General features: G+C 42.8%; 1 protein-coding gene across 1 annotated transcript in view; it reads right to left on the minus strand.

Moving 5' to 3' along the window:
- Nucleotides 1–484: 484 nt before the first annotated feature.
- The window catches only part of LOC146808916 (ly6/PLAUR domain-containing protein 3-like), a 279,643-nt gene continuing 256,178 nt past the window's right edge, over nucleotides 485–23,949 (minus strand). Inside the window, exon 5 of the mRNA XM_085614253.1 lies at nucleotides 485–915. Within this exon, the coding sequence (XP_085470379.1) occupies nucleotides 692–915 (224 nt within the window). The 3' untranslated portion in view covers nucleotides 485–691. The remainder of the gene's footprint in view (nucleotides 916–23,949) is intronic.

Raw genomic sequence — 23,949 nt, forward strand, 5'->3', positions numbered from 1 at the left:
GTTCCTTTCACATGGGGCAAGCCCCATGTGAAAGGGTCTGCGTCACCCTTACGCCTGTTTTGACGCATTGGCGGCATAAAAGTGTCGTAGTGAGATCTCATAGGTTTCACTGCGACACTTCTACGGGGCTTTGTTACGAAGGAACGCCCACCCTGCATCCATTATACTTGACACAGGTATAATGTAGCACAGGGCTTTAAAAAGTGACACATCTGCCTAGATGCGTCACCTTGGAAATATGTCTCAACGAGGCATGTTTTACGCCGCTGCAGGGTCACGAAAAGGCACGCAACGCCAGCGCAAGGGCTCATAAATAAGCCCCTATATGCCTAAGAGACTTCGTCCTCTCCACCTTCTTTTCGCAAACTAACTGATTATGGGAAATGGAGCATTAGGTATCTGAATCATTATTTGTAGGCACAAATGCTGCGATTTTCAGATAAGCCATCGTTATCACTTCAAAAAATCAAATGAAGTTTGATGTATGCCTGATTTCAATGTTTATTGATAGGGAGACCCATACCGCGCCAAAGCTGTGCCTTTGTATTAGGTAAGGTTACAGTACAAACCAATTAATTCACAATGGTAGATAAACTTTAACAAATATGGTTTCAAGTTAAAATGGCTCATCTTTGGGAAGAGAATGATGATTTCATTTTTCGGTTCAGTTCTTTATCCTTTCAGCTGTCCTTTATAAACCGGAAATGGCCAGCAGGGCAGCCACTATGAGTGGGGCAACATATGTGGCAGCGTGCGGGCCCCCATTTGGACCCAAACCATTGCAGAGATTCAAGTGACAACAAGAGCCGCGTCTGGTGTTATTCACATATTCGCTGGAAGTCCCGGAGTACTCACTGCAAAACGACTGGGCGCATTCCTTTATAAAGTAGGGAAGGGTGATGTTGTTCTGGTGACCTGTAAGAATGGAGCAGAAAGGACAGCAGTTTCAATAATGATCTGGGTCAGAAACATCATATTCGACATGCTTCAGTAAAGCTGGCAAGCCCCTCTTTCTCCTGGATACTAGCTGGATATGTACCGTCTACTAGCACCCTGGGATGTACCGACTACTAGCGCCCTGAAATGCAGCGGCTGTTAGCACCCTGAGATCGATCCACAAGTTATATGTTATGTGTTTATATATAAAGCACCAGATTGCCATCAAGTTTTACTTACCTGTAAAGGAAAAAAGGCTCAGTTGGCAGCTGCATTCTCCACAGGTATCTGTCTTTGACTCCATGGTCAGGTATTCAAATCGTAGTGGGTCCCCTCATCCTTTCGTCCTTTAGAGGTTGATAAAATGAGTACCAGTCAGTTGGGAAACAATATATGTCTGTTGTGACGATTATGCTGTTTTATTTCACTGTGTAAAACACTCACGAAACCCGCTTGGCTCCAGTCCAGCTTGTTTGTAAAACTTTTAGTCCAACCTTATTTAGCCGTGGCATTTTGCAGCACACATAAAAAAAGAAAAAAACCTCTTGTGATTGTTTTTGTGCAGGAATGTTTCCCTTCCTGCACGAAAACAATCATCCCCTCAACGCAGGCACCCTTACACCATGGTGCAAAGGTGCCTGCGTTGGGTCACGGCAGCCTATTGTGCGCCGGTGCAGGGGAAAAGGACAGGAATGCGCCGTATCTATGAGATCCTTTCCTTTGCTTTTGCTGTAGGGCAGCGCAGCAGGAAGGCCTTCTGCGCTGCCCTACGGCAAAAACACATAAATGAGGCCCCTAGTGTAAACCATTTAGATGCATCAAACAACAGAATAAGAAAGTCACTCAACATGAAAGAAATCCGACACCAATTTATAAAATTAGTTAATATTTTTATGAATTTGTAAACATGGAGTAGTACTGATTCTGGTGTTGCAAGATGCGCCAGATCCACAGTAGCGGGAACGTGCCTAACTTCGAGCACAGCAGCTGGCCCATCATCATGATGTCCCTTCTGCACACCTAACTACGGCTACAACTTTCCCGCTAGAGCGGATCTGGCGCCCTACAATTAAATCAACCTAATTCTTGTGCTGCCTACTACCGTCTTGTAGCGGTAATTATATCCCTCCTTGGAGCCATTCCTGTAATTAGGTCACTTGTTCTGACCTTACGGCAGTCGCACCAAATTGTCGATCACTTTGTGATGACCATCTGTTCTACTGATCGCCGGATTGTTCCAACTGCTAGCTACATAGCAACTTCCCACGCACTTGCTTTATTGCTTAGTCCTGATGATGATCCCATGACTACGTTGGGGATCGAAACGTCGTCGACTCTTACATCTTAACTCTAAAATGTAAATCCTTAATAATTGTGGAGTACAAGATGTATTTTTGATTGTGACTTATAATTTTACACTAAAAGTCACTTTTAAGTCACCTGCCTGTGGTAAGAATATCGGCTGATTTCCCAATACCCTGTCACGTCCCACCCACTCACCAATTTATGTTTTGTTTTGTTTTCTCATAATTTGAATACATCTTTATAATTGTCAATTTCTGACACGCATAGACCCAATCTTCATTGTAATATTGTGGCACATATGAATGTAACAAATTACCTTGGAAAGGACCACTAGCCAGTGTGCTACCATCATCCCTCCTGCCCTATGCCCCCTTTCAAGATGATTGAGCGTTTCCTTAGCCACAAAAGACTGTTTCTCCTTTGTAGTTCACCTTTTGGGCCAACACTCTGTGCGGCTCCCTGGCAAGGGGAGGTACTACCTCCCTCTGTGGCAGGCCTCTATTGTTCATGAGACTGGAAGTCATTAACACTACTCACCACGACGGCAGAAGGCTGTCTGGTGGGCAGCAACTGTGAATGGCCAATGGATAATAATAATAATAATAAGCTTATAAAGCGCACGGCTACCTCCTGTGGATAAACTGGTCAACAGAGTGGCAACTTACTAAATGTTGCATTCCCTTAAAAGTGGTATTAACTTTGAGTTGGACATCAAGTCGGGTTTAATGTCACAATTTATTTGATATATTGAAGTACCCATTTTAGTAGTCCCATTCAGAAGTTTGCAGGGCTGAGTTATGAGCCTGCAACTCTGTACTAGCCAATGGGGCTACTTGTCTTTTCACAGAAAAATTAAAATGTTGAAGTTTTCCCATTAGAGCATATAAAGGTAAATGTCCTACTTAGCAGCATACAGCTACCTGCTTAGGGCTTGATTGGCCATCCATGGGAGAGAATTGAATATTGGTAAGGGAAGTGAGGGCTTTGCCATTGGTTTTAATGACAAAGCCGACCTAGCATTTTAAATCTGCCCTTTTAGGCGGCAGTAACAGACTGAGAGCCATTTTGTACTTTGCCACACTCACGGTGGTACAATCAGTGCTACAGCCCTTGGTGGACACTCTAACTAGCATGCCCTGGGTACTCCTGGTACCGTATACTGGGGACTTATAAGTAAGTTAGCCTATGCCAATTGGGAGTCGCCAATTCAACATACACTTTGTAAGGGGTTAGAACACTGGCAGTGAGGTCTGGTTAGACGGCTTCATTGCACAGTTGGATTCAAAAAACCAGCAGCTGCAGTCCAGAATTTTGGGCTGATCATGCAAAAAGAGGCGTTTCCTTACATCTGCTATCAGTCAGTAGCGCCAAGAGGCCTCACATGAGGCAAGAGTTGCAATTTATAAGAACAAGTTACTTATCTTCAGCAATGTCCTTTCTGGTGGATATTCAGCCTAACTGCAGATTCATCACCATGTGAATATTACCATGCCCTAATCTGGATAGGAAAACTCCAAAAGCAGTATTCCTACGCGCTTGAACATGGCACTGTGCAATTCCGCACCAGTTTCATTCCACTCTGGTAGTGATAAACTGAGTCACATGTAAGCACCACCATTGTGTGCTGATGGCAGGTTTCTTTTGGAAGCTTCTTCACGCCTTCAGACACAGATTGAAAGGACCAGTGTGCTGATTCCTAAATTGGGACCTCTTTAGATGAGGAAAAGGAGACCATTCCACAGAATGGGGAGGTGGGAAGGTGGTGAGAAAAATGCATTAAAATATGCTATTTACTAGGAAGAGCATTACAAAAGGTAAATAACTTGTTCTTCTGATGGATATTTCTAACCACAGATTCCTCACCTTTTGAATGGATACCAAAGCAGTACTTCCCAAGGCCAGTGTCAGCTGGCATGTCCTGAGGGTGGTTGGGCACATAAAAAAAACAAAAGGCACTTACCTTTTCTTTAGTGCGACGTTCTCCTCGATCCTTCTCTCCTAGAGACAGGCAGGCTCCCGACTCCCAAGTCATCCTGGAGCTGCTCTCATTTAGCGTGAGAGCAGCTCTAGGATGGTTGGGAGTGGCCTCTATCAGCTCTTACAGGAGCACGGGAGGCCTTTGCTATCTCTAACCCAGCTGTTGTATGACAGCTTAATTTGAGAGGATCAAATGTGCATGCCTGGCTGACCGTCGCAAGATGACTGTCCAACAAGACATCCGCATTTTAAACTCGAAAGCACAAAGCTCCCTGCTGCCACTCAGCAGCAATGGCCGCACCCTGTCCTGACGCTCAGTCCCGGATGGGTCAGTTGCTGAAAAATAAAATGGTAATGAATAAACTTTGTTTCAATTTTAATTTTCACCTCTGGCCTGGAGCTTTTGTTAGTGGGGCAATGCTCCTCTGCCCAAACAGAGGAGCCGCCCCTGCCCAAGGCGTTGGGTCTGTGGTACGACTCAGATCAAAAAGTCCGGCAGGACTGAATGAGCACAATGCCCTTTCCAACAGACCTGACAGTCAAGGAAATAGTGCTTTGTAAAAATCTGCACTAATGCTTCTATAGCAGCCTGAAAACATATCCTGGGCAGGCACCCCACATTTCAATGAAGTGGTAGCAGCCTTTGCTCTGGTGGAATGAGCCCTCAGACCTCTGGAGACGGCCACTAAGAAAATGCATGGCAGATCTTAATAAAGAGGACTATCCATTGTGAGTTGGTCCCTTCTGCACTGCCTTGCCCTTCATTGCTTCAGGGAACCCCACAAAAATATGCTCATTCACCCAATGTGCCTTGTTGAGAACAATATAAAAGCTCAGTGCTCTTCTGGGTTCTAAGTGATGGAGTCTCTCCTCCTCTTTTGAGGGATAAGTTGGAGCAACGAAGGTCAAAACAGTGAAAGCTTGTCTGACACAATAAGATGTCACTACCTTCTGCACTCTTAACACGTGCCAATGTCATTGCCACCAGGAAGTCAGTTTGGTGTGATAGACAACTGTGCATTGGCTGAAAAGGGATACACATTAGGAAAGTGAGTACTAAATTCAAGTCCCACTGTGGCATCACAAACGGTTTTGGCTGAAACATATGTTACACACCTTAAAGAAAACACATCACAACAGGTGGTTTGAACAGGGATGGATGGTTCGGCAAATGTTAAAAGGCTGAGAGGTTTGAAAAGTAAACTTTGTAAGTACCCACTACAAGCCCTTGCTGGGCCAAAGATACAGTGAACAACACGGCAGCTGATAATTTGGCCTGCAAATGGTCTTTTTGGTCAGTGTACCACCAAGCCACAAACATCCCAGCACCCGGTACACATTGATTTCATAAAAGGCACCCGGCTGCCAATATCACGTCAACGTCTCTGGAAGAGCTATCAAAGAAGGTCAACTGCCATCGTTCAATCTCATTGCAAGTGTGCACAGGCTTGGATGCAAGACCCTGCCTTGCTGTCGCAACAAAAGATCCTACTGAAGTGACTGCTTGATCAGAGGACAGATCCTCAGGACAGAAGATCTGGGTACTACACTCTGTCACTACTGCATCTTGTGCCCTCTTTGCTTTTGGTTTTACAGATCAGGCCTTACTTTCTCAAGCCTTTCATGATTTCCCTTTGAGAAAGCCTGAACTTCTGAGCCTTCTGTTCTGTTTCTAAGAAAATTTAGTCTGTTTGCACCTGCAGATCTATCAGTCAGTCAATCAGGATTTGTAAAGTGCGGCTACTCACCCCTGAGGGTCTCAAGGCACTGTAGGGCGGCGCAGCGAATCAGACTAAGTGCTTATTTTATCCTAAGATCCTGGTACTGAGGTCCTTCCTGAATTGTGTTAGCGAGGGTGATTTCCTGAAGTGGATGTGCAGGGTGTTCTATGTCATGGAGGCGAGGTGTGAGAAGGACACTTCTCCGGTTCTGGTTTTGCAGATTCATGGGATGGTAGCCAAGGAAAGCTGGGCGGAGCGGAGGTGTCTGTTGGTACATGGAATGTGTGGCGGTGATTCAGGTATGCAGGTCCAGCGTTGTGAAGGGCCTTGTATGCATGGGTGAGGAGTTTGAAGTTTTTTCTTCTGTCAACTGGGAGCCAGTGGGGGTCATGGAGGTATTGAGTGATGTGGCTGTGCTGGGGGATGTTGAGGATTAGTCTTGCTGCGGCGTTCTGAACATTCTGGAGAATTTGGAGGAGTGTCTGGGTAAGGCCGGCATAGAGTGCGTTCTCGTAGTAAAGTCTGCTTCAGATGAGGGCATGTGTGACTGTCTTCCTGGATTTGGTGGGGATCCATCTGAAGGTCTTGCAAAGCAGGCTGAGTATGTTGAAGCAATCTGAGGTGACAGTGTTTATCTTGTGGTCCATTGTGAGCGAGGAGTCCAGTAGGATGCCGAAGTTTTGTGTGTTGTTTGTGGGAATAAGGGGACTCCTTAGAACAGAGGGCCACCAGGAATTGTTCCAAGCAGAAAGGGAGGCTCCCAGGATGAGGACTTGTGTCATATCTGAGTTGAGCTTCAGACAGCTCTCCTTCATCCAGGTGGCTACAGCTTTCATTCCTCGTGGGAGTTGATCCTGGCGACAGTGGGTTCTTTGGTGAGGGAGAGGATCAGCTGGGTGTCGTTGGCATAGGAGACAATGTTGAGCCTGTGGTTCCTGACAATTGCTGTCAGGGGGGCCATGTAGATGTTGAAGGCGGAAGGGCTGAGGGAGGAGCCCTGGGGTACTCCGCAGCTGATCTCTGTTGGTTTCGAGTGGTACGGTGGGAGTCTAACCCATTGTGTTCTGCCGGTGAGGAAGGAGCAGATCCAGCTAAGGATTTTGTCTTTGTTACCAGCATGATGGAGTCTTGTGGCTAGGGTGCAGTGAGAGGCGGTGTTGAAGGCTGCTGAGAGGTTGAGCGGATGTTGTTGGTGGAGGTGAGGAGGGCGGTCTCAGTGCTATGATTGCTTCAGTATCTGGACTGGGAGATGTCCGTGAGGTGGTTGGTTTCGATAAAGTCGGCGAGCTGGGCGTTGATCGCTTTTTCAATGACATTGGCTGGGAAGGGGAGCAGGGAGATGGGCCTGAAGTTCTTGAGGTCTGTTGAGTCAGCGGAGTGTTTTTTCAGGAGGGGTTGATCTCCACGTGTTTCCAGTTGTCGAGGAAGGTGGCGGTCTTGAGGGAGAATTTGATGGTTCCGCATAGCTCTGGTGTGATGGCAGAGGTGGCTCTGTGGAAGATGCAGTGTGGACAGCGGTCTGAAGGAGCTCCAGAGCGGGTGCTTTTCATGGTCTTTATTGTGTTGTCGGTGGTGAGTGGGGACCTGCTGTAAAGAGTCGGTCGGGACGGCATCGGTTGGGGTAGTTGCTGGCACAGTGGGGTGGTCTTCAGTGTCGAAGTTGTCATAGATAGTCTTTATCTTGTGGAAGAAGAAGGTGCCGAGTATGTTGCAGAGGTCTTGCAAGGGTGAGATGTCTGTGGCTTCGCTGTTGGGTTTGGCAAACTCCTTGATGATGCTGAAGAGTTCTTTGCTATTGTGTGCATTTTTGGTGATTCTGTCTTGAAGGGCGTTTTTTCTTGTGGTTTTTATGAGGTGGTGGCTGCCTTGAAGGCGGCATGGGCTTCCGGGGTTTTGTTGTTCGTCCATGTCTTCTCAAGCCGTATACAGGTGCGTCTGGACTCGTAGTAGCACGGTTGTTATTCAGCTTGCTTTCTTGACGTGTTGTTTACCAGTGGCTTTCTTGAAGGGGACAAGGGTGTCGGCGCCGTTTGAGATCCATTGATGGAGGTTGCATGCTGTGGTGTTGACGTCTGAGGATTTCGGTGGTGGTATGTAGTTGAGCAAGGTGGTGTCTTGATCTTCTGTGACTCTATTCCAAATCTTGTGGGGTAAACGGTGTGCGGTGGGTTTGTTGAAAGATAATTGGGTACAGTGGTGGTCGATCCAGAGGATTTTGGTGGTGTGGCTGTAGGAGATTATGTTTCCTGCGGCATATACAGGGTGGTGTGTGTCCTGCTGTGTGCGTGGGAGTAGTGACTAGCTGAATAAGTACTATGCAGATGATCATGTGTCCTTTTAGGATAAGTTACGCTTCCACTGTGACCCATTGAATTGTATCATTGTGCACTTGGACTTCCGTTACATTTGTTAATTGTTTCCAATTACCATTTTCACCTGCTGTCTGCAAGGCCTCATATCCATTGTATGTAACACATTATTTTCCCCAGTTTCATTGGAGGTTTCCACTCTGCAATGTGGGGCAGGTGCCTTCTGGAACACTCTTTCCTTCCAGCATTAAAAAACTCCTCTGAACTGGTTTCGGGGCTTGGCTTGGCCTTGTTCCAGTCCTGCGTAAGCAACGTCTAGTCTTCCAAGCCTTCTGTGATCCTGGCTTCTGAGACACTTCCTGTGTCTTTTGTTATATAGTTCTTAGGGTGTTAAATGGCCCTTAGGGACATTGTCGACATTGCTAAGTTAGCATGAGCTTATCTGCCATGATGCTGCTTTTGCGCACGTTACTACATGACTTTGTTTTTGCAAGAATCTGTTTGTGCCTTTCACATGAGAACGGGCTGCTTTCGCATTCTCTGCCTTTCCTGGAGTTTAGTCTGAACCCGATGTTGAATGTCGATTAACAATGCCCCTTGTTATTCTGTTCTGGTCAGTCCCTAGTATCTAGACATAACATGCTACACACAACTGCAGTACTGAAGACTCGGGCTTTGATATCACGTTGTTGCTTGTTGTTTTAACACACTTGGAGAAAGCTGTTCCATGGAGAAGAGCTCTGCTGTACCTATGATGTAAACCTTACATCCAGGCTTTAAGGTATGGGGTCTGCTGTCAAAGCCCAGAGATCGTCCTTTTTATAAAATAAACTTACTCTAGTCAAGGGGAGGGTGGTTAGGACTAAATGCCCATATTTCCACAGTCTTTATAAAATGACTTCTCCCTTTGTATTCTATGGAATTGTAGCAATGCTAACTGTGCTGAGTTTATGCATTTTGCTGCTAGTAGTGGCACGTATACTGTATTGTAGAGCACGATAGTTAAAATAAACATTTTGAACAATTTCAGAGACTCTGCCTATTCTCATTGTGGACAAGTAAGAGTGAGTGAACAAAAGAGAGAGTGTTGTGTTCTGGGTTGTCTAATCATTTGTAGCTCCATGATATTTGGAGGAGAACGAATGAGACATTATAGCTAGTTAGTTTGGGATTTTGGGTACTAATGTGGTAGGTTGATACACCCATATTCACTGAGGTCCTGTTTTCCTTCACATAGTTCTGTGTATGTGCAGAATCCCTGCAACACTTCCTTTGTGAGCTACGATTCTGCCTCTTCTTGAGCTTCTTGCACTGAGTCTCCTGTCATCTTCGGATTCCAGTTAAAGTACTTGACTAGGTTAAGCACTTCCCATCAGGTTAGTGTGCACTAATCCATAGGTTAGCATCTAATTCAAAGACTGATTCCTATGAATGTGTGAGCACGTTTTTGGAAATTGAGTCCAAAGTCCAAAGACCCAGCACTTTGGACTGTTGCATTGCAGCGCTCTGAACTTTATTGTACCCGAACTGAAAGTTTACCCCTGCTTTTTTTGACAAGTTGTATCTAGAATTTCGAGAGGAACTTCTTGAGCTTGAAGGTATTAATGTTTGAAATCTGAATCTAGTATGTTCTGGAGTTCTAGAAATCTCCAGTTTATTCTTGAAATGGTTTCTGCTCTCTCTCATGCAATATTTATGATGATGTCTGTAATAGTTCATATAGTGTAAACAATTGATAGATCATTTGGAGTTGAGAACCCATGGGTGACTTTGCCTCTTGTTGTTTTTAGTCTTCTACACCTACATAAGGATATGAGGTCAAGGTTGTCCCCATCCTACTAAGCTTTGCACAACACAGCTGAGCAGTCCCCTCAGTAACACAAGCTGATGTTTTCTTGTTTTTTCCCATACCTCTTTTCTCTCTGGGGGCAGTTGATGGAACTAGACAGTTGTTACTTGTTTCATTAAGCTGCCACAGCTAGGATTGGGGGTCCAGGACTGTTTCCGCGGTTGGAACCAGGTGAATGTGTGACACTCTCCTAGCCCAATTTTAAACCACTAAGGTGACTTGTGCCTCATAGTTGTTGATCTTCACACAAAACTGTTGATACTCCGTGTTCTTGGTGACGGAGAAAAGATCCAGCCCGGGCTATCCTCATTGCTGGAAGAGAGCCTGTGCCACCTCTGGGTGTAGCTACGGTTCATAATATGCTAAGTGTCTTTGGCTGAGCTTGGCTTCCCTGGCATTCAGAGATCCCTCCAGGTGGCTCATGATCTGAGTGTTGCCCTGAAGACTCAGATAGTTCCAAAGTTGCGCATTTTCCATGCACAAGGACATGGACCTCACCCTGCTTGTTGCAGTATCACAGAGTGGTGGTGTTTAACATGAGAACTTATGCAATTCTTCCCTTGTTGATTGACAGAAAGGCCTTCAACACCAAGCAAATTGCCTGCAACTCCTGCAAACTAATGTGGGGGTGGGTCTCCACCAGAGACCAGAGTCCTCAGATCTCCACTTCTCTCAGATGGCAACCACAACACAATGATGACACATCCGTCACCACCGTCAACTCTGGGTGGGGAAGGGAGAGTAGGTGCCATACTCCAATTGTGGTTGAGTAAACACTGCTGCAGATCTTTTGCAGTCTGGATGGAATTTAATAGGTTCCCATGGTGCTAGGCCGACTGAGATTTCAGATCCCACTGTAAAGTTTGCATCTGACAGAGTGGGTTCTTCAAGAACATTTGTCCAGTCACTTATGTGGTTCTTAAAACTTTGCATAGCTCATTCCCTACCCCCTCAATCCCTCACCCTTGCCTTCCTATCTATCTAAGTATTGGTTTCATCTCAGTTAGCATACCCTTTAATTCAACCAGTACACATCACAGTTTCTTCTTCCATCCTTGAACCAACACTCGACTCCCCCTTCTCCATGTGGAAAGTCTCTCCCAATCATCTTTTCACACTGGGAGTGTGTCCACTGGTTGCCCTCTGCCCTCAACAGACCGACCAACCTTTTCCTCACTGATTCATTCTGCACATTCAACAATGATACTGTAGGAACTCTTCTGCCAGGCTAAGGGGAGAAATGCCCTAGCTATTATGAAATGGTGGGTTTCCACTAATTTAAAGTATTTCATACAGAGGCAAATAGTTTGCAAGCTAACCTGCCAGATCCCAGATTTTAAGTAAGCATTTTTTTATTCGAATTTTTCAATGCACTTGCAAATAATGTTGGCATTGGAAATCTCAAACGCATGTGCATCTCTCAGTGCCATTTTAAGACGTCGTGACTTGGTTTTTCACCCTCACAAAGTTACCAATCTGCACAGACAGACTGCTGCATTAAAAATTTCTCGCGCATTCTGATTCTTATATTTAAATATGTTTATTAGTATTTTCAAATTGGAAACAAAGCAAAGGCAGAAGCATTCTAGTGTAAGATAGCTTACATTTCGCGTGCAATCCTATATCCATACAAAACATATTGCCATTTTAATATAGCATACAACTTTAACAGGTCCAACGCAAAGAACGAATTGCATTATGTCTTAACGATACCTTTTGCAATAAACCAATCATTCCTACATGTTGATTCCGATTCTGATGTCGTTGGTGTCTCATACTAAGTGGTCATAGGTGGTTGCTGGTCTATCTCTAGGTCTGATAAGCGTAATACTCTTAAATATTTGGGCTGGGTGATTTCATTGAACTCTGTTGAAAGCAGTTTTAAAAATGGGCTCCATATCGTCTGAAAGGAAATGTCAGAGTTGGTCAGGGTTGCCGTAATTCATTCCATCCCTAAGATGTACCAAACCCTGTGTAACCACCCTAAGTGCGTGGGAGAAGTGGAGGACCCCCAATGTCTCAGAATATTCTGCAAGGATGCCCCCAGTGCCAGCCCCATCTGACGACCTCTTATGCTTTTGAGTGGAAATGTGACAGGGTTTGGGAGACCCAGGACTACATATATAGGGAGCCGTGGAATCTCCGTATCGAATAGTTCATCTACATCATTCAAGATTTTAGTCCAGTCATTTGTAAGTGATGGGTAGTCCCACAATTCATTATCACAACCTCTCCAGCAAGTAGGGCTTCTATTTGGATTGCCCCTGTGGAGGCGCTTTGGCGTGAGGTACCAGTCCAGATTCCAGATTTGAATGAAAGAAGAGAGTATGTCTGTTGGAATGCAGTCAAAGATTGTATCTATCAAACCCAAAATAAACCAGGCGAACTGGGTTTAAAAAGTACCTTTGTTGAAGATCAGAGCTCAGCAAAGCTTACCTTGACAAGCCAATATTTTAACCAACAACTTTGCACTTTGACAGAGGATGTCTTGCTTCACTTGTTCTTCATCAACAGTTTTTCTGGACAGGAGTCACGGTTGTCTAGAAACAGCTGTAAGAATCTCCCTACAACTGGCACAGGACGTCCACAGTCTAACCAGCAGCACACTGGATAACCTATATTATGTTAGAGGCTTCCTCTGGACCTTGACATTAATAGTTATCTAGGACTCTATGCTCTCCAGAGTCATGGACCTCTTTAGTCCAAAATGTCCCTGTAGGCCACAGCAGGACACTGACTTTTCCTGTTCTTAAAATCAGGGGCTGGAAGTTTGATATAAACACAGATGTAGAGACAACTATTTCAGTGCTATTCTAGGAGGGATTTTTGTGATACTGTGGATAACAAAATTTTTTTTTTGTCTGTAAACAGGGAGCTCCTGATCCCATTGCAGGGATTGTTAGTAACTCAAAAGTAATAACTCTATTTCAACTATGTATTTGGTGGTGTTCTGTGGGGCTACAATTACCTGTTTATCACATTCAGCGTTGGTGCATTGAACCAAGTTTACCCATGTGTCCATGGGCTGGAAACCAACCCCTGTAGAACTACCCCAAAATCATAGTTTATGCAACAGTTGGTGCCCAAAGTCGGACTTCCATCTTGCTGCGACACCTTGAGTAGGTCATTCATTATTCACACACACATGTCAACCATTATTGCATATGTACGGAGACGACCATAGTAATCGGGATTTCCTCCTACTACGGATAATGGAACTCCTTTTTCTATGGGTTTGCCAAACTTGACTTTTAAAAGTTTATTCCTCATGTGGGTTTTCTAATTCTTTGATTTCAATTGAATCCCTTCACCATGGCAGCATGTGATCTGGGCCAATTACGGGGAAGCAGTCACTCAGCATTTCAAAGCTCAAGGTATTTTCACAAAGGTGAAGCATTTACTTTTGTAATTGAAGTACATGCAGCATATGCCCTTGAGACATTTAACTCATGGGTCGAGATTGAGTCAATCAGTGCTGCCTTTGTGCAGTCTCGTGCCTACATGGCGGTAGACCCGCCAATAAACTATAGGGCTTACCAAGATTTAGAAATCCCTTTGACTTACTAGGAACATCAGTACTGGTTTGCTGGTCAATTGCCACACGCACACAGAAATGCCCATTCCTTGCCTCAACAAACTAGCAACTACTGTGGTGATTGGGTTTTTAAACTATACAGTTGTCTTATACAGGAGACTAGTACAGTTTGTGCAATGTACTTTGAGCTGCAGAATAGCTCTTGCAGTAGGACCAGCCATGCCTATACAAGCAAACAATTATTCCACAGACTATCAACGCTATCAAGGGAAAAGCACCCATGAAGTATGACGAAATGGCCTTCTGGATTGCTCGCAGGACCAACCACTTAGAAGCAGTGTATCCATACACTACACTCCAAGACAAACATAGAATACTGACTAAGTGCCTCCCTCTTGGGACGCTTCACTAGTGGAGGAGTGTTCCACTTGGGGAAGTATTTTTGCATGCATTTACACCAGCACGCATGGCATGCCTTCATTGGTAGTTCTTCCTGACGTACTTAAGCAGGTACACAATGAGCATGGCGCTGCACTAGCTCTGGACTTAGTAATGAAATTAATGGGGAACTTTTCTACAGTTTCCTCTATAATCTTAAGCAACATTAAGGGAGATGCTATATGTCAGAGACTGGAATCAGTTCCAGAATGAGAATGGGAACTACCAAAAATAATGGCAGGAGTTTATACCTCTGTGGGTCATGATACCTTGAGTACACGACCCATTAAACCACATTTACCTATAACTGGCACTAAGGGTTCTATTGAAGAGAAATCTGCAATGGAAGGGAAGAAGAAACAGATGGACAAAGAGAAAAGACTGACTGGATCGTCCGGTTCTCTGGATCCGGTAGGTGTGGTTATGACCTATTTGCCCACAAAAAGATTTAAAAACCTGAATGGTACCAGTATTCTGATAGCCCCTCTTCATGTTCTTTTCTGGACAGTGACGGTAAATGAGCAGAGAGAGGGTATTGATTTGAGTACCAAAGAAAGGAGGAGTACAGAAGGTAAATTGATGCAGGACACGAGACAGAAGTCAGCATGAATAGGGAAGAGAAAGGATTGGACTCTAAAACTCCAGTGAAGAAGATGAAAGTAGCAAGACTGTGCTGATACACGTCCTCCTCCAAAACAGGACTTGGGTGAGAGCGCTTCTAGACAGTGCAGCAAAACGTCACAATAGTGCATCAGACGCTTCAGAGATTTCTGGATGCAAATCCAACTGAATATTTTATACAAATCGAAATTCATATGAATGTTTAAATCCTCCTGATAGGGTTTATAATTTAAATATACAAATGAAGGGAATATTCCACATACCATTAGAGCAGTCTTCTGGTCATAATTGTATGATAATTATGACATTTTCCTAGCGGAAGAGTACTGGCCTCCAGTCTTTACTAGGGAAGCACCCTGGGGGGTGGAAATGATAATGGTAGCTTTTTCTCCCATAGTACCATAAGACATCATGGACATTTACACCAGTGTTTGGGCTATAGGAAAGGCTCTGGCCTTATGTAGAAACCAAGTGAGTGGGAGACTCAACTCCACATGTTGTTCCCTTACGCAATGAACCTCAAGCACAATACCCTTTAAAACCAGAAGTAAAACATGTTAGAAAAGCAATATTAGATGGGATGCACTACCAGGGCATAATAGCACCTTTCCTTTCACCAATGATCATGCCCCTTTTACCCACTCCAAACCGGGTGTCTCCTATAGGATAGTTCTAAACTATAGGAATCTAAATTGGCATATGTGGACCTACTCAGTGCCAAAAGCTCATAGCATAGGTTCAGAAACCAACCCGCTGTACAAAAAATACTAAACAACCCTCAACAGCTCCAATAGGTTTTTCAGTCAATACAGCGCCTCAAAAGGAGTGTCTAACTGCCTTCAGTTTCGACGGGATGCAATTCTCATTCAATGCTTGCTTATGCGCATTAAGAACAGTCCTGGCTTATTCACATCACGCATCATGGAGCTCTTACCACCAGATTCCAAGATGTGTTTATACATTGATGATATCTATCTTACCAATGATAATTTAGATCTACATCTAACAAGGGTGGACAGAGTTGTGACCATATTAACATCACATGGTCTCAAAATTAATTGTAAGAAAAGGAAGATTGCCTACCTGACTGTGACCTTTTTAGGATGTGAGTTATCCAATAAGGGCAAGTGTCTAGCTCCGGACTTCCTTCAAAAGTGTGCTACCTTGTAGCCTCTTGAAACACTGAAAAAGTTGCAGTCGCTGCTCGTATTTCTTAGCATTGGAGCTATTTAATTGCCTCCCTATGATGAGTGAGTGAAGCCCTTGTATGTCCTGATTGCTGTCACGTTCCCACCCAAAGAATGGACAAAGGCACAGATTGATATCTTCAGTGCTCTATAAACAGACATGCTTGAAACCAAATAGTTACAGACTAGGGACAAGAAGACCAACCTAGTTATCAGAGTCATACGCAGTCACAATGATTATACCTTTTTGATCTACAGCGAAGGACAGACCAATCCGATTGCTTACAAGCCTCACTTGTCGTCTTTAGCCAAAGCACATTTTGCTGCCATTGAAAACATCCTTGCTGTCCTGAAGGAGCACTCTTTGACACAGGGAAAACATATGATTGGTGTTTCCCCCATACAGGCACTAAAGGCAGCCACCAAAGCAAGCATTCACAATGCTCGAGCTCCACACCTGCGGCGCGTGCAGTGGTCAGTTCTTTAAGTCTGTGGATGTACATTTCCAGTATGATCCTACTCTTCGTACACAGGCTTTTCTCCAATATGAACAAGATATTGATCCAACTCCATCCACTTTGCCCATTAAGTCTTACCAAAACGTATTCTATACCAATAGCTTTGCCCAACCAGATACACAAGATAGATAGATACATTTTTATTTGATTTAGACCTCTGCTGAGGTAAAAAAAAAAAAAAGATAAAAGTACATTTTAAGTATCCATTATAAAACCAATCATAATGTATCTTTTTAAAAATATTTTTAAAAAATGTTTTAGAAATGTAAACAAATTAAGCAGACAAATTCATTAGGTGGAAATCTAAAAAGCGCTATTAAGCCTTGTGCAGTAGTTATATTATATCTAATACTATAGGTTTTTAAAAGCCACATCTGGCCTCTATCAAGGTTATGTTTGGGCAACCAAATATTACATGAGATATATCTAGCACACCTCCATTGCAAAGATCACATAAGCCTGTAATATTGTCCGAATTATCCCAGTTTTTTGTAAAAGCTTATAGTGGTAAAATCCCCAACTGCATTAGGATAATACATTGTCGCACCCTGTGTACTAATGTAAATCATAAGTATCCTTGCTGAGTCTTATATTTTATAGTGTCTGTGTAGTGTGTATATTGTGATAACTGGGAACAGTGCTTGACATCGAGCTCCTAGCTTATTCTTGGAGTCAGGGTTTTCAAAAATAACCTTAGGAGTGCAGGGGTCCAAGACTTTAAAAGTGCTATCGTGCAGTGAGAAAGATCTAGTGCTATGTTAAGATTCTTGTTAAAAGCATATTGCATCGACTGAGGTTTTAGTAGGCCCCTTAAGGATCCTGCTTCAGCGTGTAATACATTATACGTCCATCTTATTATGTTTGCTGTAGCTCAAGCGAAGGAGCTAACTATGGACAACTCGAGGTGCAATGCTTGGACTGGAACCGCTTGATTAATCTTTATCATTTTACGAAGCATGTTCCCTACTCTCGTATTTGTAGCTTGCCATTTATAAATTGGAATGTATTTGAGAGCATAAAATGTGGGGTATTTTCGTGCGTTAGACCTCTGCTAGGGAATAAAAATCCCTGTGAACTGAGGAAGAATATAATTTCTTTTTCTGCCCCAATATAATTATCCACTTTAAGGACTTCTATTGGCCTTCCACCGAGTGCCCAGTCGAAATGAGTAAAATGTTTTTTCCCTCTAAAAGATACTACGTTGGTATTAAGAATGTTTGCTTTTAAAAAATGTGCTCACTCTAGCTAAATATTGCATTTAAGTTTCGTTGTAGGCCGATTAGTGTAAGATCTAATATAACCACGTCATCAGCATACATTAAAATATGCACATTACTTGATGCTATTTTTGGAGGAAAGGTATTTACTTTTAAATAGCAATCAGAGAGGTTGCTTATAAAGTGGGAAAATAGCAGATGTGCCAAAAGACATCCATGTTTTAAGCCATTTGGTGTGGTTATTATTCAAGTTAAACCTTCAACCCCCCCCCCCCTAATTTTGTACTCTAGACCAAGTGGCTGAGTGTAGTGAGATGACTAGCCTAAAAGATTTTCAGGTATGCCCATCTTCTCTAACTTCTTTCATAGTGTGGGTCTATCTACTCTGTCAAAAGCAGTTGTAAATTTTACAAACACACTGTATACAACCTGTGATTTCAGCGTTACATATTTGTCAATAATCATCTGCAGTGTTGCAATGTTATCCGTTACAGAGTGTTTTTGACAAAATCCGGCTTGAATCATGGGGAAAACCCCTCTGGAAAAAGCCCAGTCTTTCAATTGGTCCAGGACGCAGGCAGCAAAGATCTTCCTGGTTGCATCCAAGAGAGGAATTTGACGGCACTTACTGGGTATTAAGCGAGAGCCAGCGTAGGAACAAAAAACAAGACCTCCGCAAACTGCACAACAATGCATGGTGTAGTGAAGGATGCTAAATTCTATCCAAAGTGCATCCACATTAACATCCTTGGTAACAGCATGCAGAACTACATCCCCTGTTACTTGCATTACACAAGCCTGACTCATCAGTTCCCACTCTTTCTGTGTCTGACTCTTCCTTCTGTGTGCACAATGTTGACTTGTAGTACTGGAATTTGAATGGATTCAAAGTGAAAACCTATAAAGAATAAACAGCTTTTGGGGAAAGGTAGCTGCCTTGCAAGAATAGCTTCTACTGGTCCATCTGAGTCACGCCAAAGGGAACAAGGGCCTGCGTAGCTTCTAAGGCTGCAATTCAGACGGTTAGAGTAGCAGTCCTAACCAGATCGCAAACCAAGATCGACACAGATATCTTAACATCCATAAATACAACCAAGGAAGGTGGGAAACCTCATGCAGGCTTTCCTCCCAAATACTTCTACACCCTCAATTCAGATAACGTTGTAGTCCCACAACCAGGAGTGGGAGACATGATAATACCTAATAATCTGTCCAGTTTAGACTTAATCAAAGACGGCCATGAGGGATTGGCATCTGCTCATGCAGGGGTCAATGCAGCCATAGCAGTGCAACAGCACCGCTTCCGGTGGAATGGTTTATGTAAACAGACTAATGTTTATGTTAGGCATTGTGACATTTGTCAGCAGATTAAACCCACCACTGTCAAAAGACCCTCGTCAACTCCTCTCACAACTTCAAACATTTCCTTCTGGTATATTTATTTGTATCACATCGGTGCACTTCATTCAGTCAACTGATATAGTTTCATATGTTCTCGATTGCTACAGGTTTGGCCACAGAGAAATGTGAGTGCCTCAGCAGTAGTAAAAGATTTGCAGTGTCTGATAGCGTATGGGCAGTTCAGTGTCTTATAGCATATGGAGCAGTTAATTAATTTCATTCAGATAATGGTCCTATGTTCGCCTCCAAGGATTGTAGTAATTCAATGTCTGTTCTTGAAATTTGTCTTCAATTCAGAAAACTGTTTAAAGCTGCATTGTACAGACTTGTTGAATGTGCTAATGGCATGATTAAACAAACCTTGACTGCTAAAGTACAAGGTTTAGGGGTTAGTTGGTACCGTAATCTGTATTTATTACAGACAGCATTAAATAACTTGCCTAGGCGAGTTTTGGGAGGACGCATTCCATACAAGGTTCTCCTCAGTGGAAGGTGGCAGATAAAGATAAATTGTACTTGGAGAAATGTTTCAATATTTTGCAGAGTTTGAAAGAAGTTAGAGCTACGCTGTCTAATGTGAACCACTCTGATGCCGCCACCTGTGAAGAGAAGGTAATTATTGCTGCTGACAGATGGGATCCCAAAGTTGGAGGCCTAGTTCATGAAAAAATAAACCAAGACCAGCAGGCTTTTGAACTATCCTACAGATCAACCATCACTATTCTTGGGGTAAAAGGCAACAGAACTTTCATTCTGCCTCCTTTGCCTGGCTCAAAGAAAAACAGACAGGGGTCCATAGACCACATGAAAAAGCAGTATGCGGCCAGTCCTCTACAGCAGGCCTTGGCAGATGCCATGAAGGATTCAGAGTAGCACCTTTCGCCTGTTCCCAACTCTGAATACTCTACTCTTTGAACAAAGCAGGAACATTATTAGCTCGAGTTCCCAGCCAGGGATATTTGAGCACACCACGTTTTTATCTCTAGGCGGGACATTAAGTTCCATCTATGAATCTGATGCTGCCATCACAACAGTTGCTACTGTTGAATGTAGTTCCATGGTTTACTTTTAAATTCCACCTGATGCAACAGCACCTCGAGATGATGCCCTTCTTAGAGCCTTGGAAGTCAAATGATATTGAGAACGACTCTGGATATTTTTCAAAAAACAGTTCAACACAATCTGCTGTCACTCACCACCAGAAACCGATTTGCGCTTATCAGTTGTTCCTTGACAAGTACACCATTCCACTGTGATCCTATGCCTGTATCTCTATGGGAATGTCCCTCTTCATCCTGTGGCTGTCAACGATACTCGTTGTTCTACTGCTACTCAATGTACATTTAATCTATGTAAGAACGATTACATCGACTGTGATTAGTGAGCTCCAGCTGCATTCTTCATCCCATAGAGCCCGAAGAAGGACCTACCCTGTGAACATCACAGCTAATCCTGTGTCTGAGGGCATAGCATAGGAAAAGGTTCCATAAAAGATGATGGGACCTACTGAGACATTGAAGTTAGCATATGTGAGAAAAGTTTCAATTAGTGATATTGTCATATCTGGTTCTACTTCATATGACTGGGACAATGAAACTGTTACAATAATGCTGACTGGTTTACAGGAATATACTACCTTGAATAATGAAGATCCTTATTTGAATTCAGCTAATTGCAATAAAATATATTTTTACCATCCCTATGCAAATTATTTAATACATAGGACTAGTTATCCTAGAGAAATTTACAATTACACACAGTGGTACAATTGTGAGGTGCTTTTTCCTCATAGTCATCCTAATTTCTTGAAGAAATTCCATTATTTTCAGAGTTCTGATAGATCACACCCTTCAACTTCCTATTTTTTATAGGAGCCACAACAGCTTCTAAAGAATCTAATCACTTCTAAAAAACTGATTTACTCTCCTGAGTTTAGTAGGAATCCGGCCATCTAGGGATATGAGCACTTGAAACCAAATGATGATGAGAAGAGCATTTAGGGATCCAAATCTTGGCAGATTTAAGAAAAAAAGCCTTATTTTGAGCATATATAATGCAGAAAGAAATTATTTTTCTGGACAAAACTATCCAGCAGACTACCTGCGTGATATTTGGAACCTGGAGGGACTTTTATACCAAATCTCAATTAACTCAGAGCAGTAATTGGCAATTCCAAATGAACATGTCAGACTCAAAGAAAATGGATATAATACAAAATGGAACCTATAATTCAACTCAGTTCTCTACTGAAGGTTTAGTCGTATGGCCGTTTAATTCTGACACCTGTATGCACCATTTTCTTTCCAACACTCCTGGACATAAAGCTAATCATCCTGACCCACGTTATAACAAGCAGACACCTGTAGTAGTTACCAGATATAGTCTAGGAAAACTATGACAGAAATGGCTGGAACATTCTAGTCTTTCAGCTGTAAAAGAACATTTTTCCTTAATGAATAAAAATCTGGATTCAGTCGGCACTTACTGAGAAAATGAATAGGGTGCACCTAGATACTAAGTAACTGCAAATAACACTAGAGGCCAACATGAAAGGCGTATATAAATTCAGTATGTGCAAATGATCATCACCACTAGAGGCGCAGATATATCCAGGCCGCTCCTATACCAATGTATATTGTCTACTAAGTAACCAGCAAATAATGGCTACAACAGAATGTGATTTGCACTGTGTATGTCTGCATTGTTAAATGAAAATCAATAAAAACAGATTCAAACAAAATGAATGAAAATGTGGAGTTTTTTACGTTCTTCTGAGACCATTTCCTAAAAGAAATAAAAGTCTCCTGGCCACAGGAATACGTGTCATATATAATTAATTGAATACATATTCAGATAAAGAAGCTGCAGAGAGAATTAGACCAATAGCTCAAGAAAACCTGCAAAAGGTTCTTAAAGCTATTGACAATGAAATTGGAAAAATTGAAGAATTGTCTGTATAAGAGCAAAATTAAGAGTAATGCTGTTCCTGTGAAAAGAGGTTAATATCAGGGAAGAGTTCAGAAGTGTGCTGTGTGATTTGGTAAAAGAAGGAATAACTGAAGAAACGGCTGAATGGGTTTTTCCCATTGTTATAGCTAGTAAGCCTGACCAGAAATTGAGATTATGTGTGGATTTGAGGGCTTTGAATGCCAACACTTTAATAGACTGTCATCCTCTCCATAACTCCAATGAGGTAATGCCACTGCTGAAAGTTGTCAAAGTGTTTTCAACTCTCGATCTCAGATCTGTGTACCATCAAATTGAACTGTTTAAGTATTCAAATTGTGGGAAGAGATCTGGACCATGATGACACAAAGTACAGTTACTGTGTATCATATAGATGCTCATTGCTCCACTCACTCACTTGACTGCTGTTTTAATTCCCTCACAGATGAAAAAGCTAAGATTTCAGAGGCTGAGATGACAACGCAGGATTCTGACTTGGTTGGGATTGCGAAGTGGGCACATCAGAAGTGCGGACACTTAAGAGTACAGATTACTAGCAAGTGGGCAGAGAATAGAGGGATACATATACCCCTAGATTTTTATTAAAACCGTGATTTTGCAGTGTCCTGTTTGTTAGCATGCCCGACATAGATCAACCCCACAGAAGGTGAAGGGCGAGTTGAAGAAAGGAAAATTACCAGAACAGACAGAGCAGCTGGAATGCCTTGGGCTTCTACCAGTTGATAAAGGGAGCACATATCCAGCAGCGAGTGGAGAAATAGTCAGGAAGGATACTGCCCCAGCCCTTCTTGCTGTGCAGAGAAAAAGAGAGTTTCATTCCAATACCAACAATTCAGAGACTTAAATGTGGGTAGAATTCTCAGACAATTCCCCAGAGCCAGCAGTGAGCCGTACAGACAGGAATGTTTTATATTGTACTTTCAGAAAAGCAAAACAGGGACAAGGAAAACGTGCGCTTTTTGAAAAATGTCCCTTGCAAGAAGATTGATACTTGTTTCTTTTTTTCAGGTCCTCATACTGCAATGTGTTGGTATGGCTTCCTGTGTCCCCGTATGGGTGAGACCCTCTCCTCCCCTTCCCCTCCCCGCTCCTCCCGCCTTCCCCTCAAGCCTGGAGTGATCACCGGACAAAGCAAGCTGACGTCCTGTGGCTGAATGAACCAGATGGGGACCTGCTTTGCCAAAACTAATAAACTGATTTTGTAGAGATGAAATTATATGTGAGAAGGACTGTGTTTTTTAAAAGAGAAAACAGAACAACAAAAATGCACTGCAATTTTAACTGTTTTATAAACATGGAGTTCAGACAAATGTGAGAGGGCTGTGTGTCTTTCACACAGAAGGACTGTGTTTTTAAAAGAGAAGACAGAACAACAAAGATGTTGGGAGATTTAAATTGGAGAACAGCAGAAATGATTTTTGAAGTGAAGGAGTTGCCTTTATTTTTTAGCACAAAATATATAAGTTTGGCTGCTTCAGCAGTAGAAGTTACAGTATTAACCATTAGAGACATTAGGAGCATTACTGAGTTAAAAAGCTTGATTCATTTATTTTGTGTATCCATCAAACATGTATCCAGATATGCATGAGCTATGGGCTATTTCTGTGCTTTCAGTTCAGCACATGAGTTGCTGCTTCAACATGTACTTAGGAAATGTAGTTCTTTACTCACAGTTGTGATTTTCAGTTATGAAATGCAGTCTTTCAATCATGGCTATGTTTTCAGTTAAGACTTGCTATCACATGCTTTTAATTATTTATTTTTATATTTGTGTTCAGTTATGAAATGAGGTTTTTCATTTGTAGTTGTGTTTTCAATTAAGAAATGTAGTTTTTGAACAGTTTTTGAGTAGTTACAATTTTTCACTAGTGGTGGTGTATTTAGTTAAGAGATTCCGTTTTTGATATATGTGAATGGTGATAGTCAAGGGTCATGGGCTGGAATGTAATAAAAAAGGCGCTCTTGTGA

This window comes from Triturus cristatus, chromosome 7, assembly GCF_964204655.1.
Source record: "Triturus cristatus chromosome 7, aTriCri1.1, whole genome shotgun sequence".
Classification (NCBI taxonomy): Eukaryota; Metazoa; Chordata; class Amphibia; order Caudata; family Salamandridae; genus Triturus; species Triturus cristatus.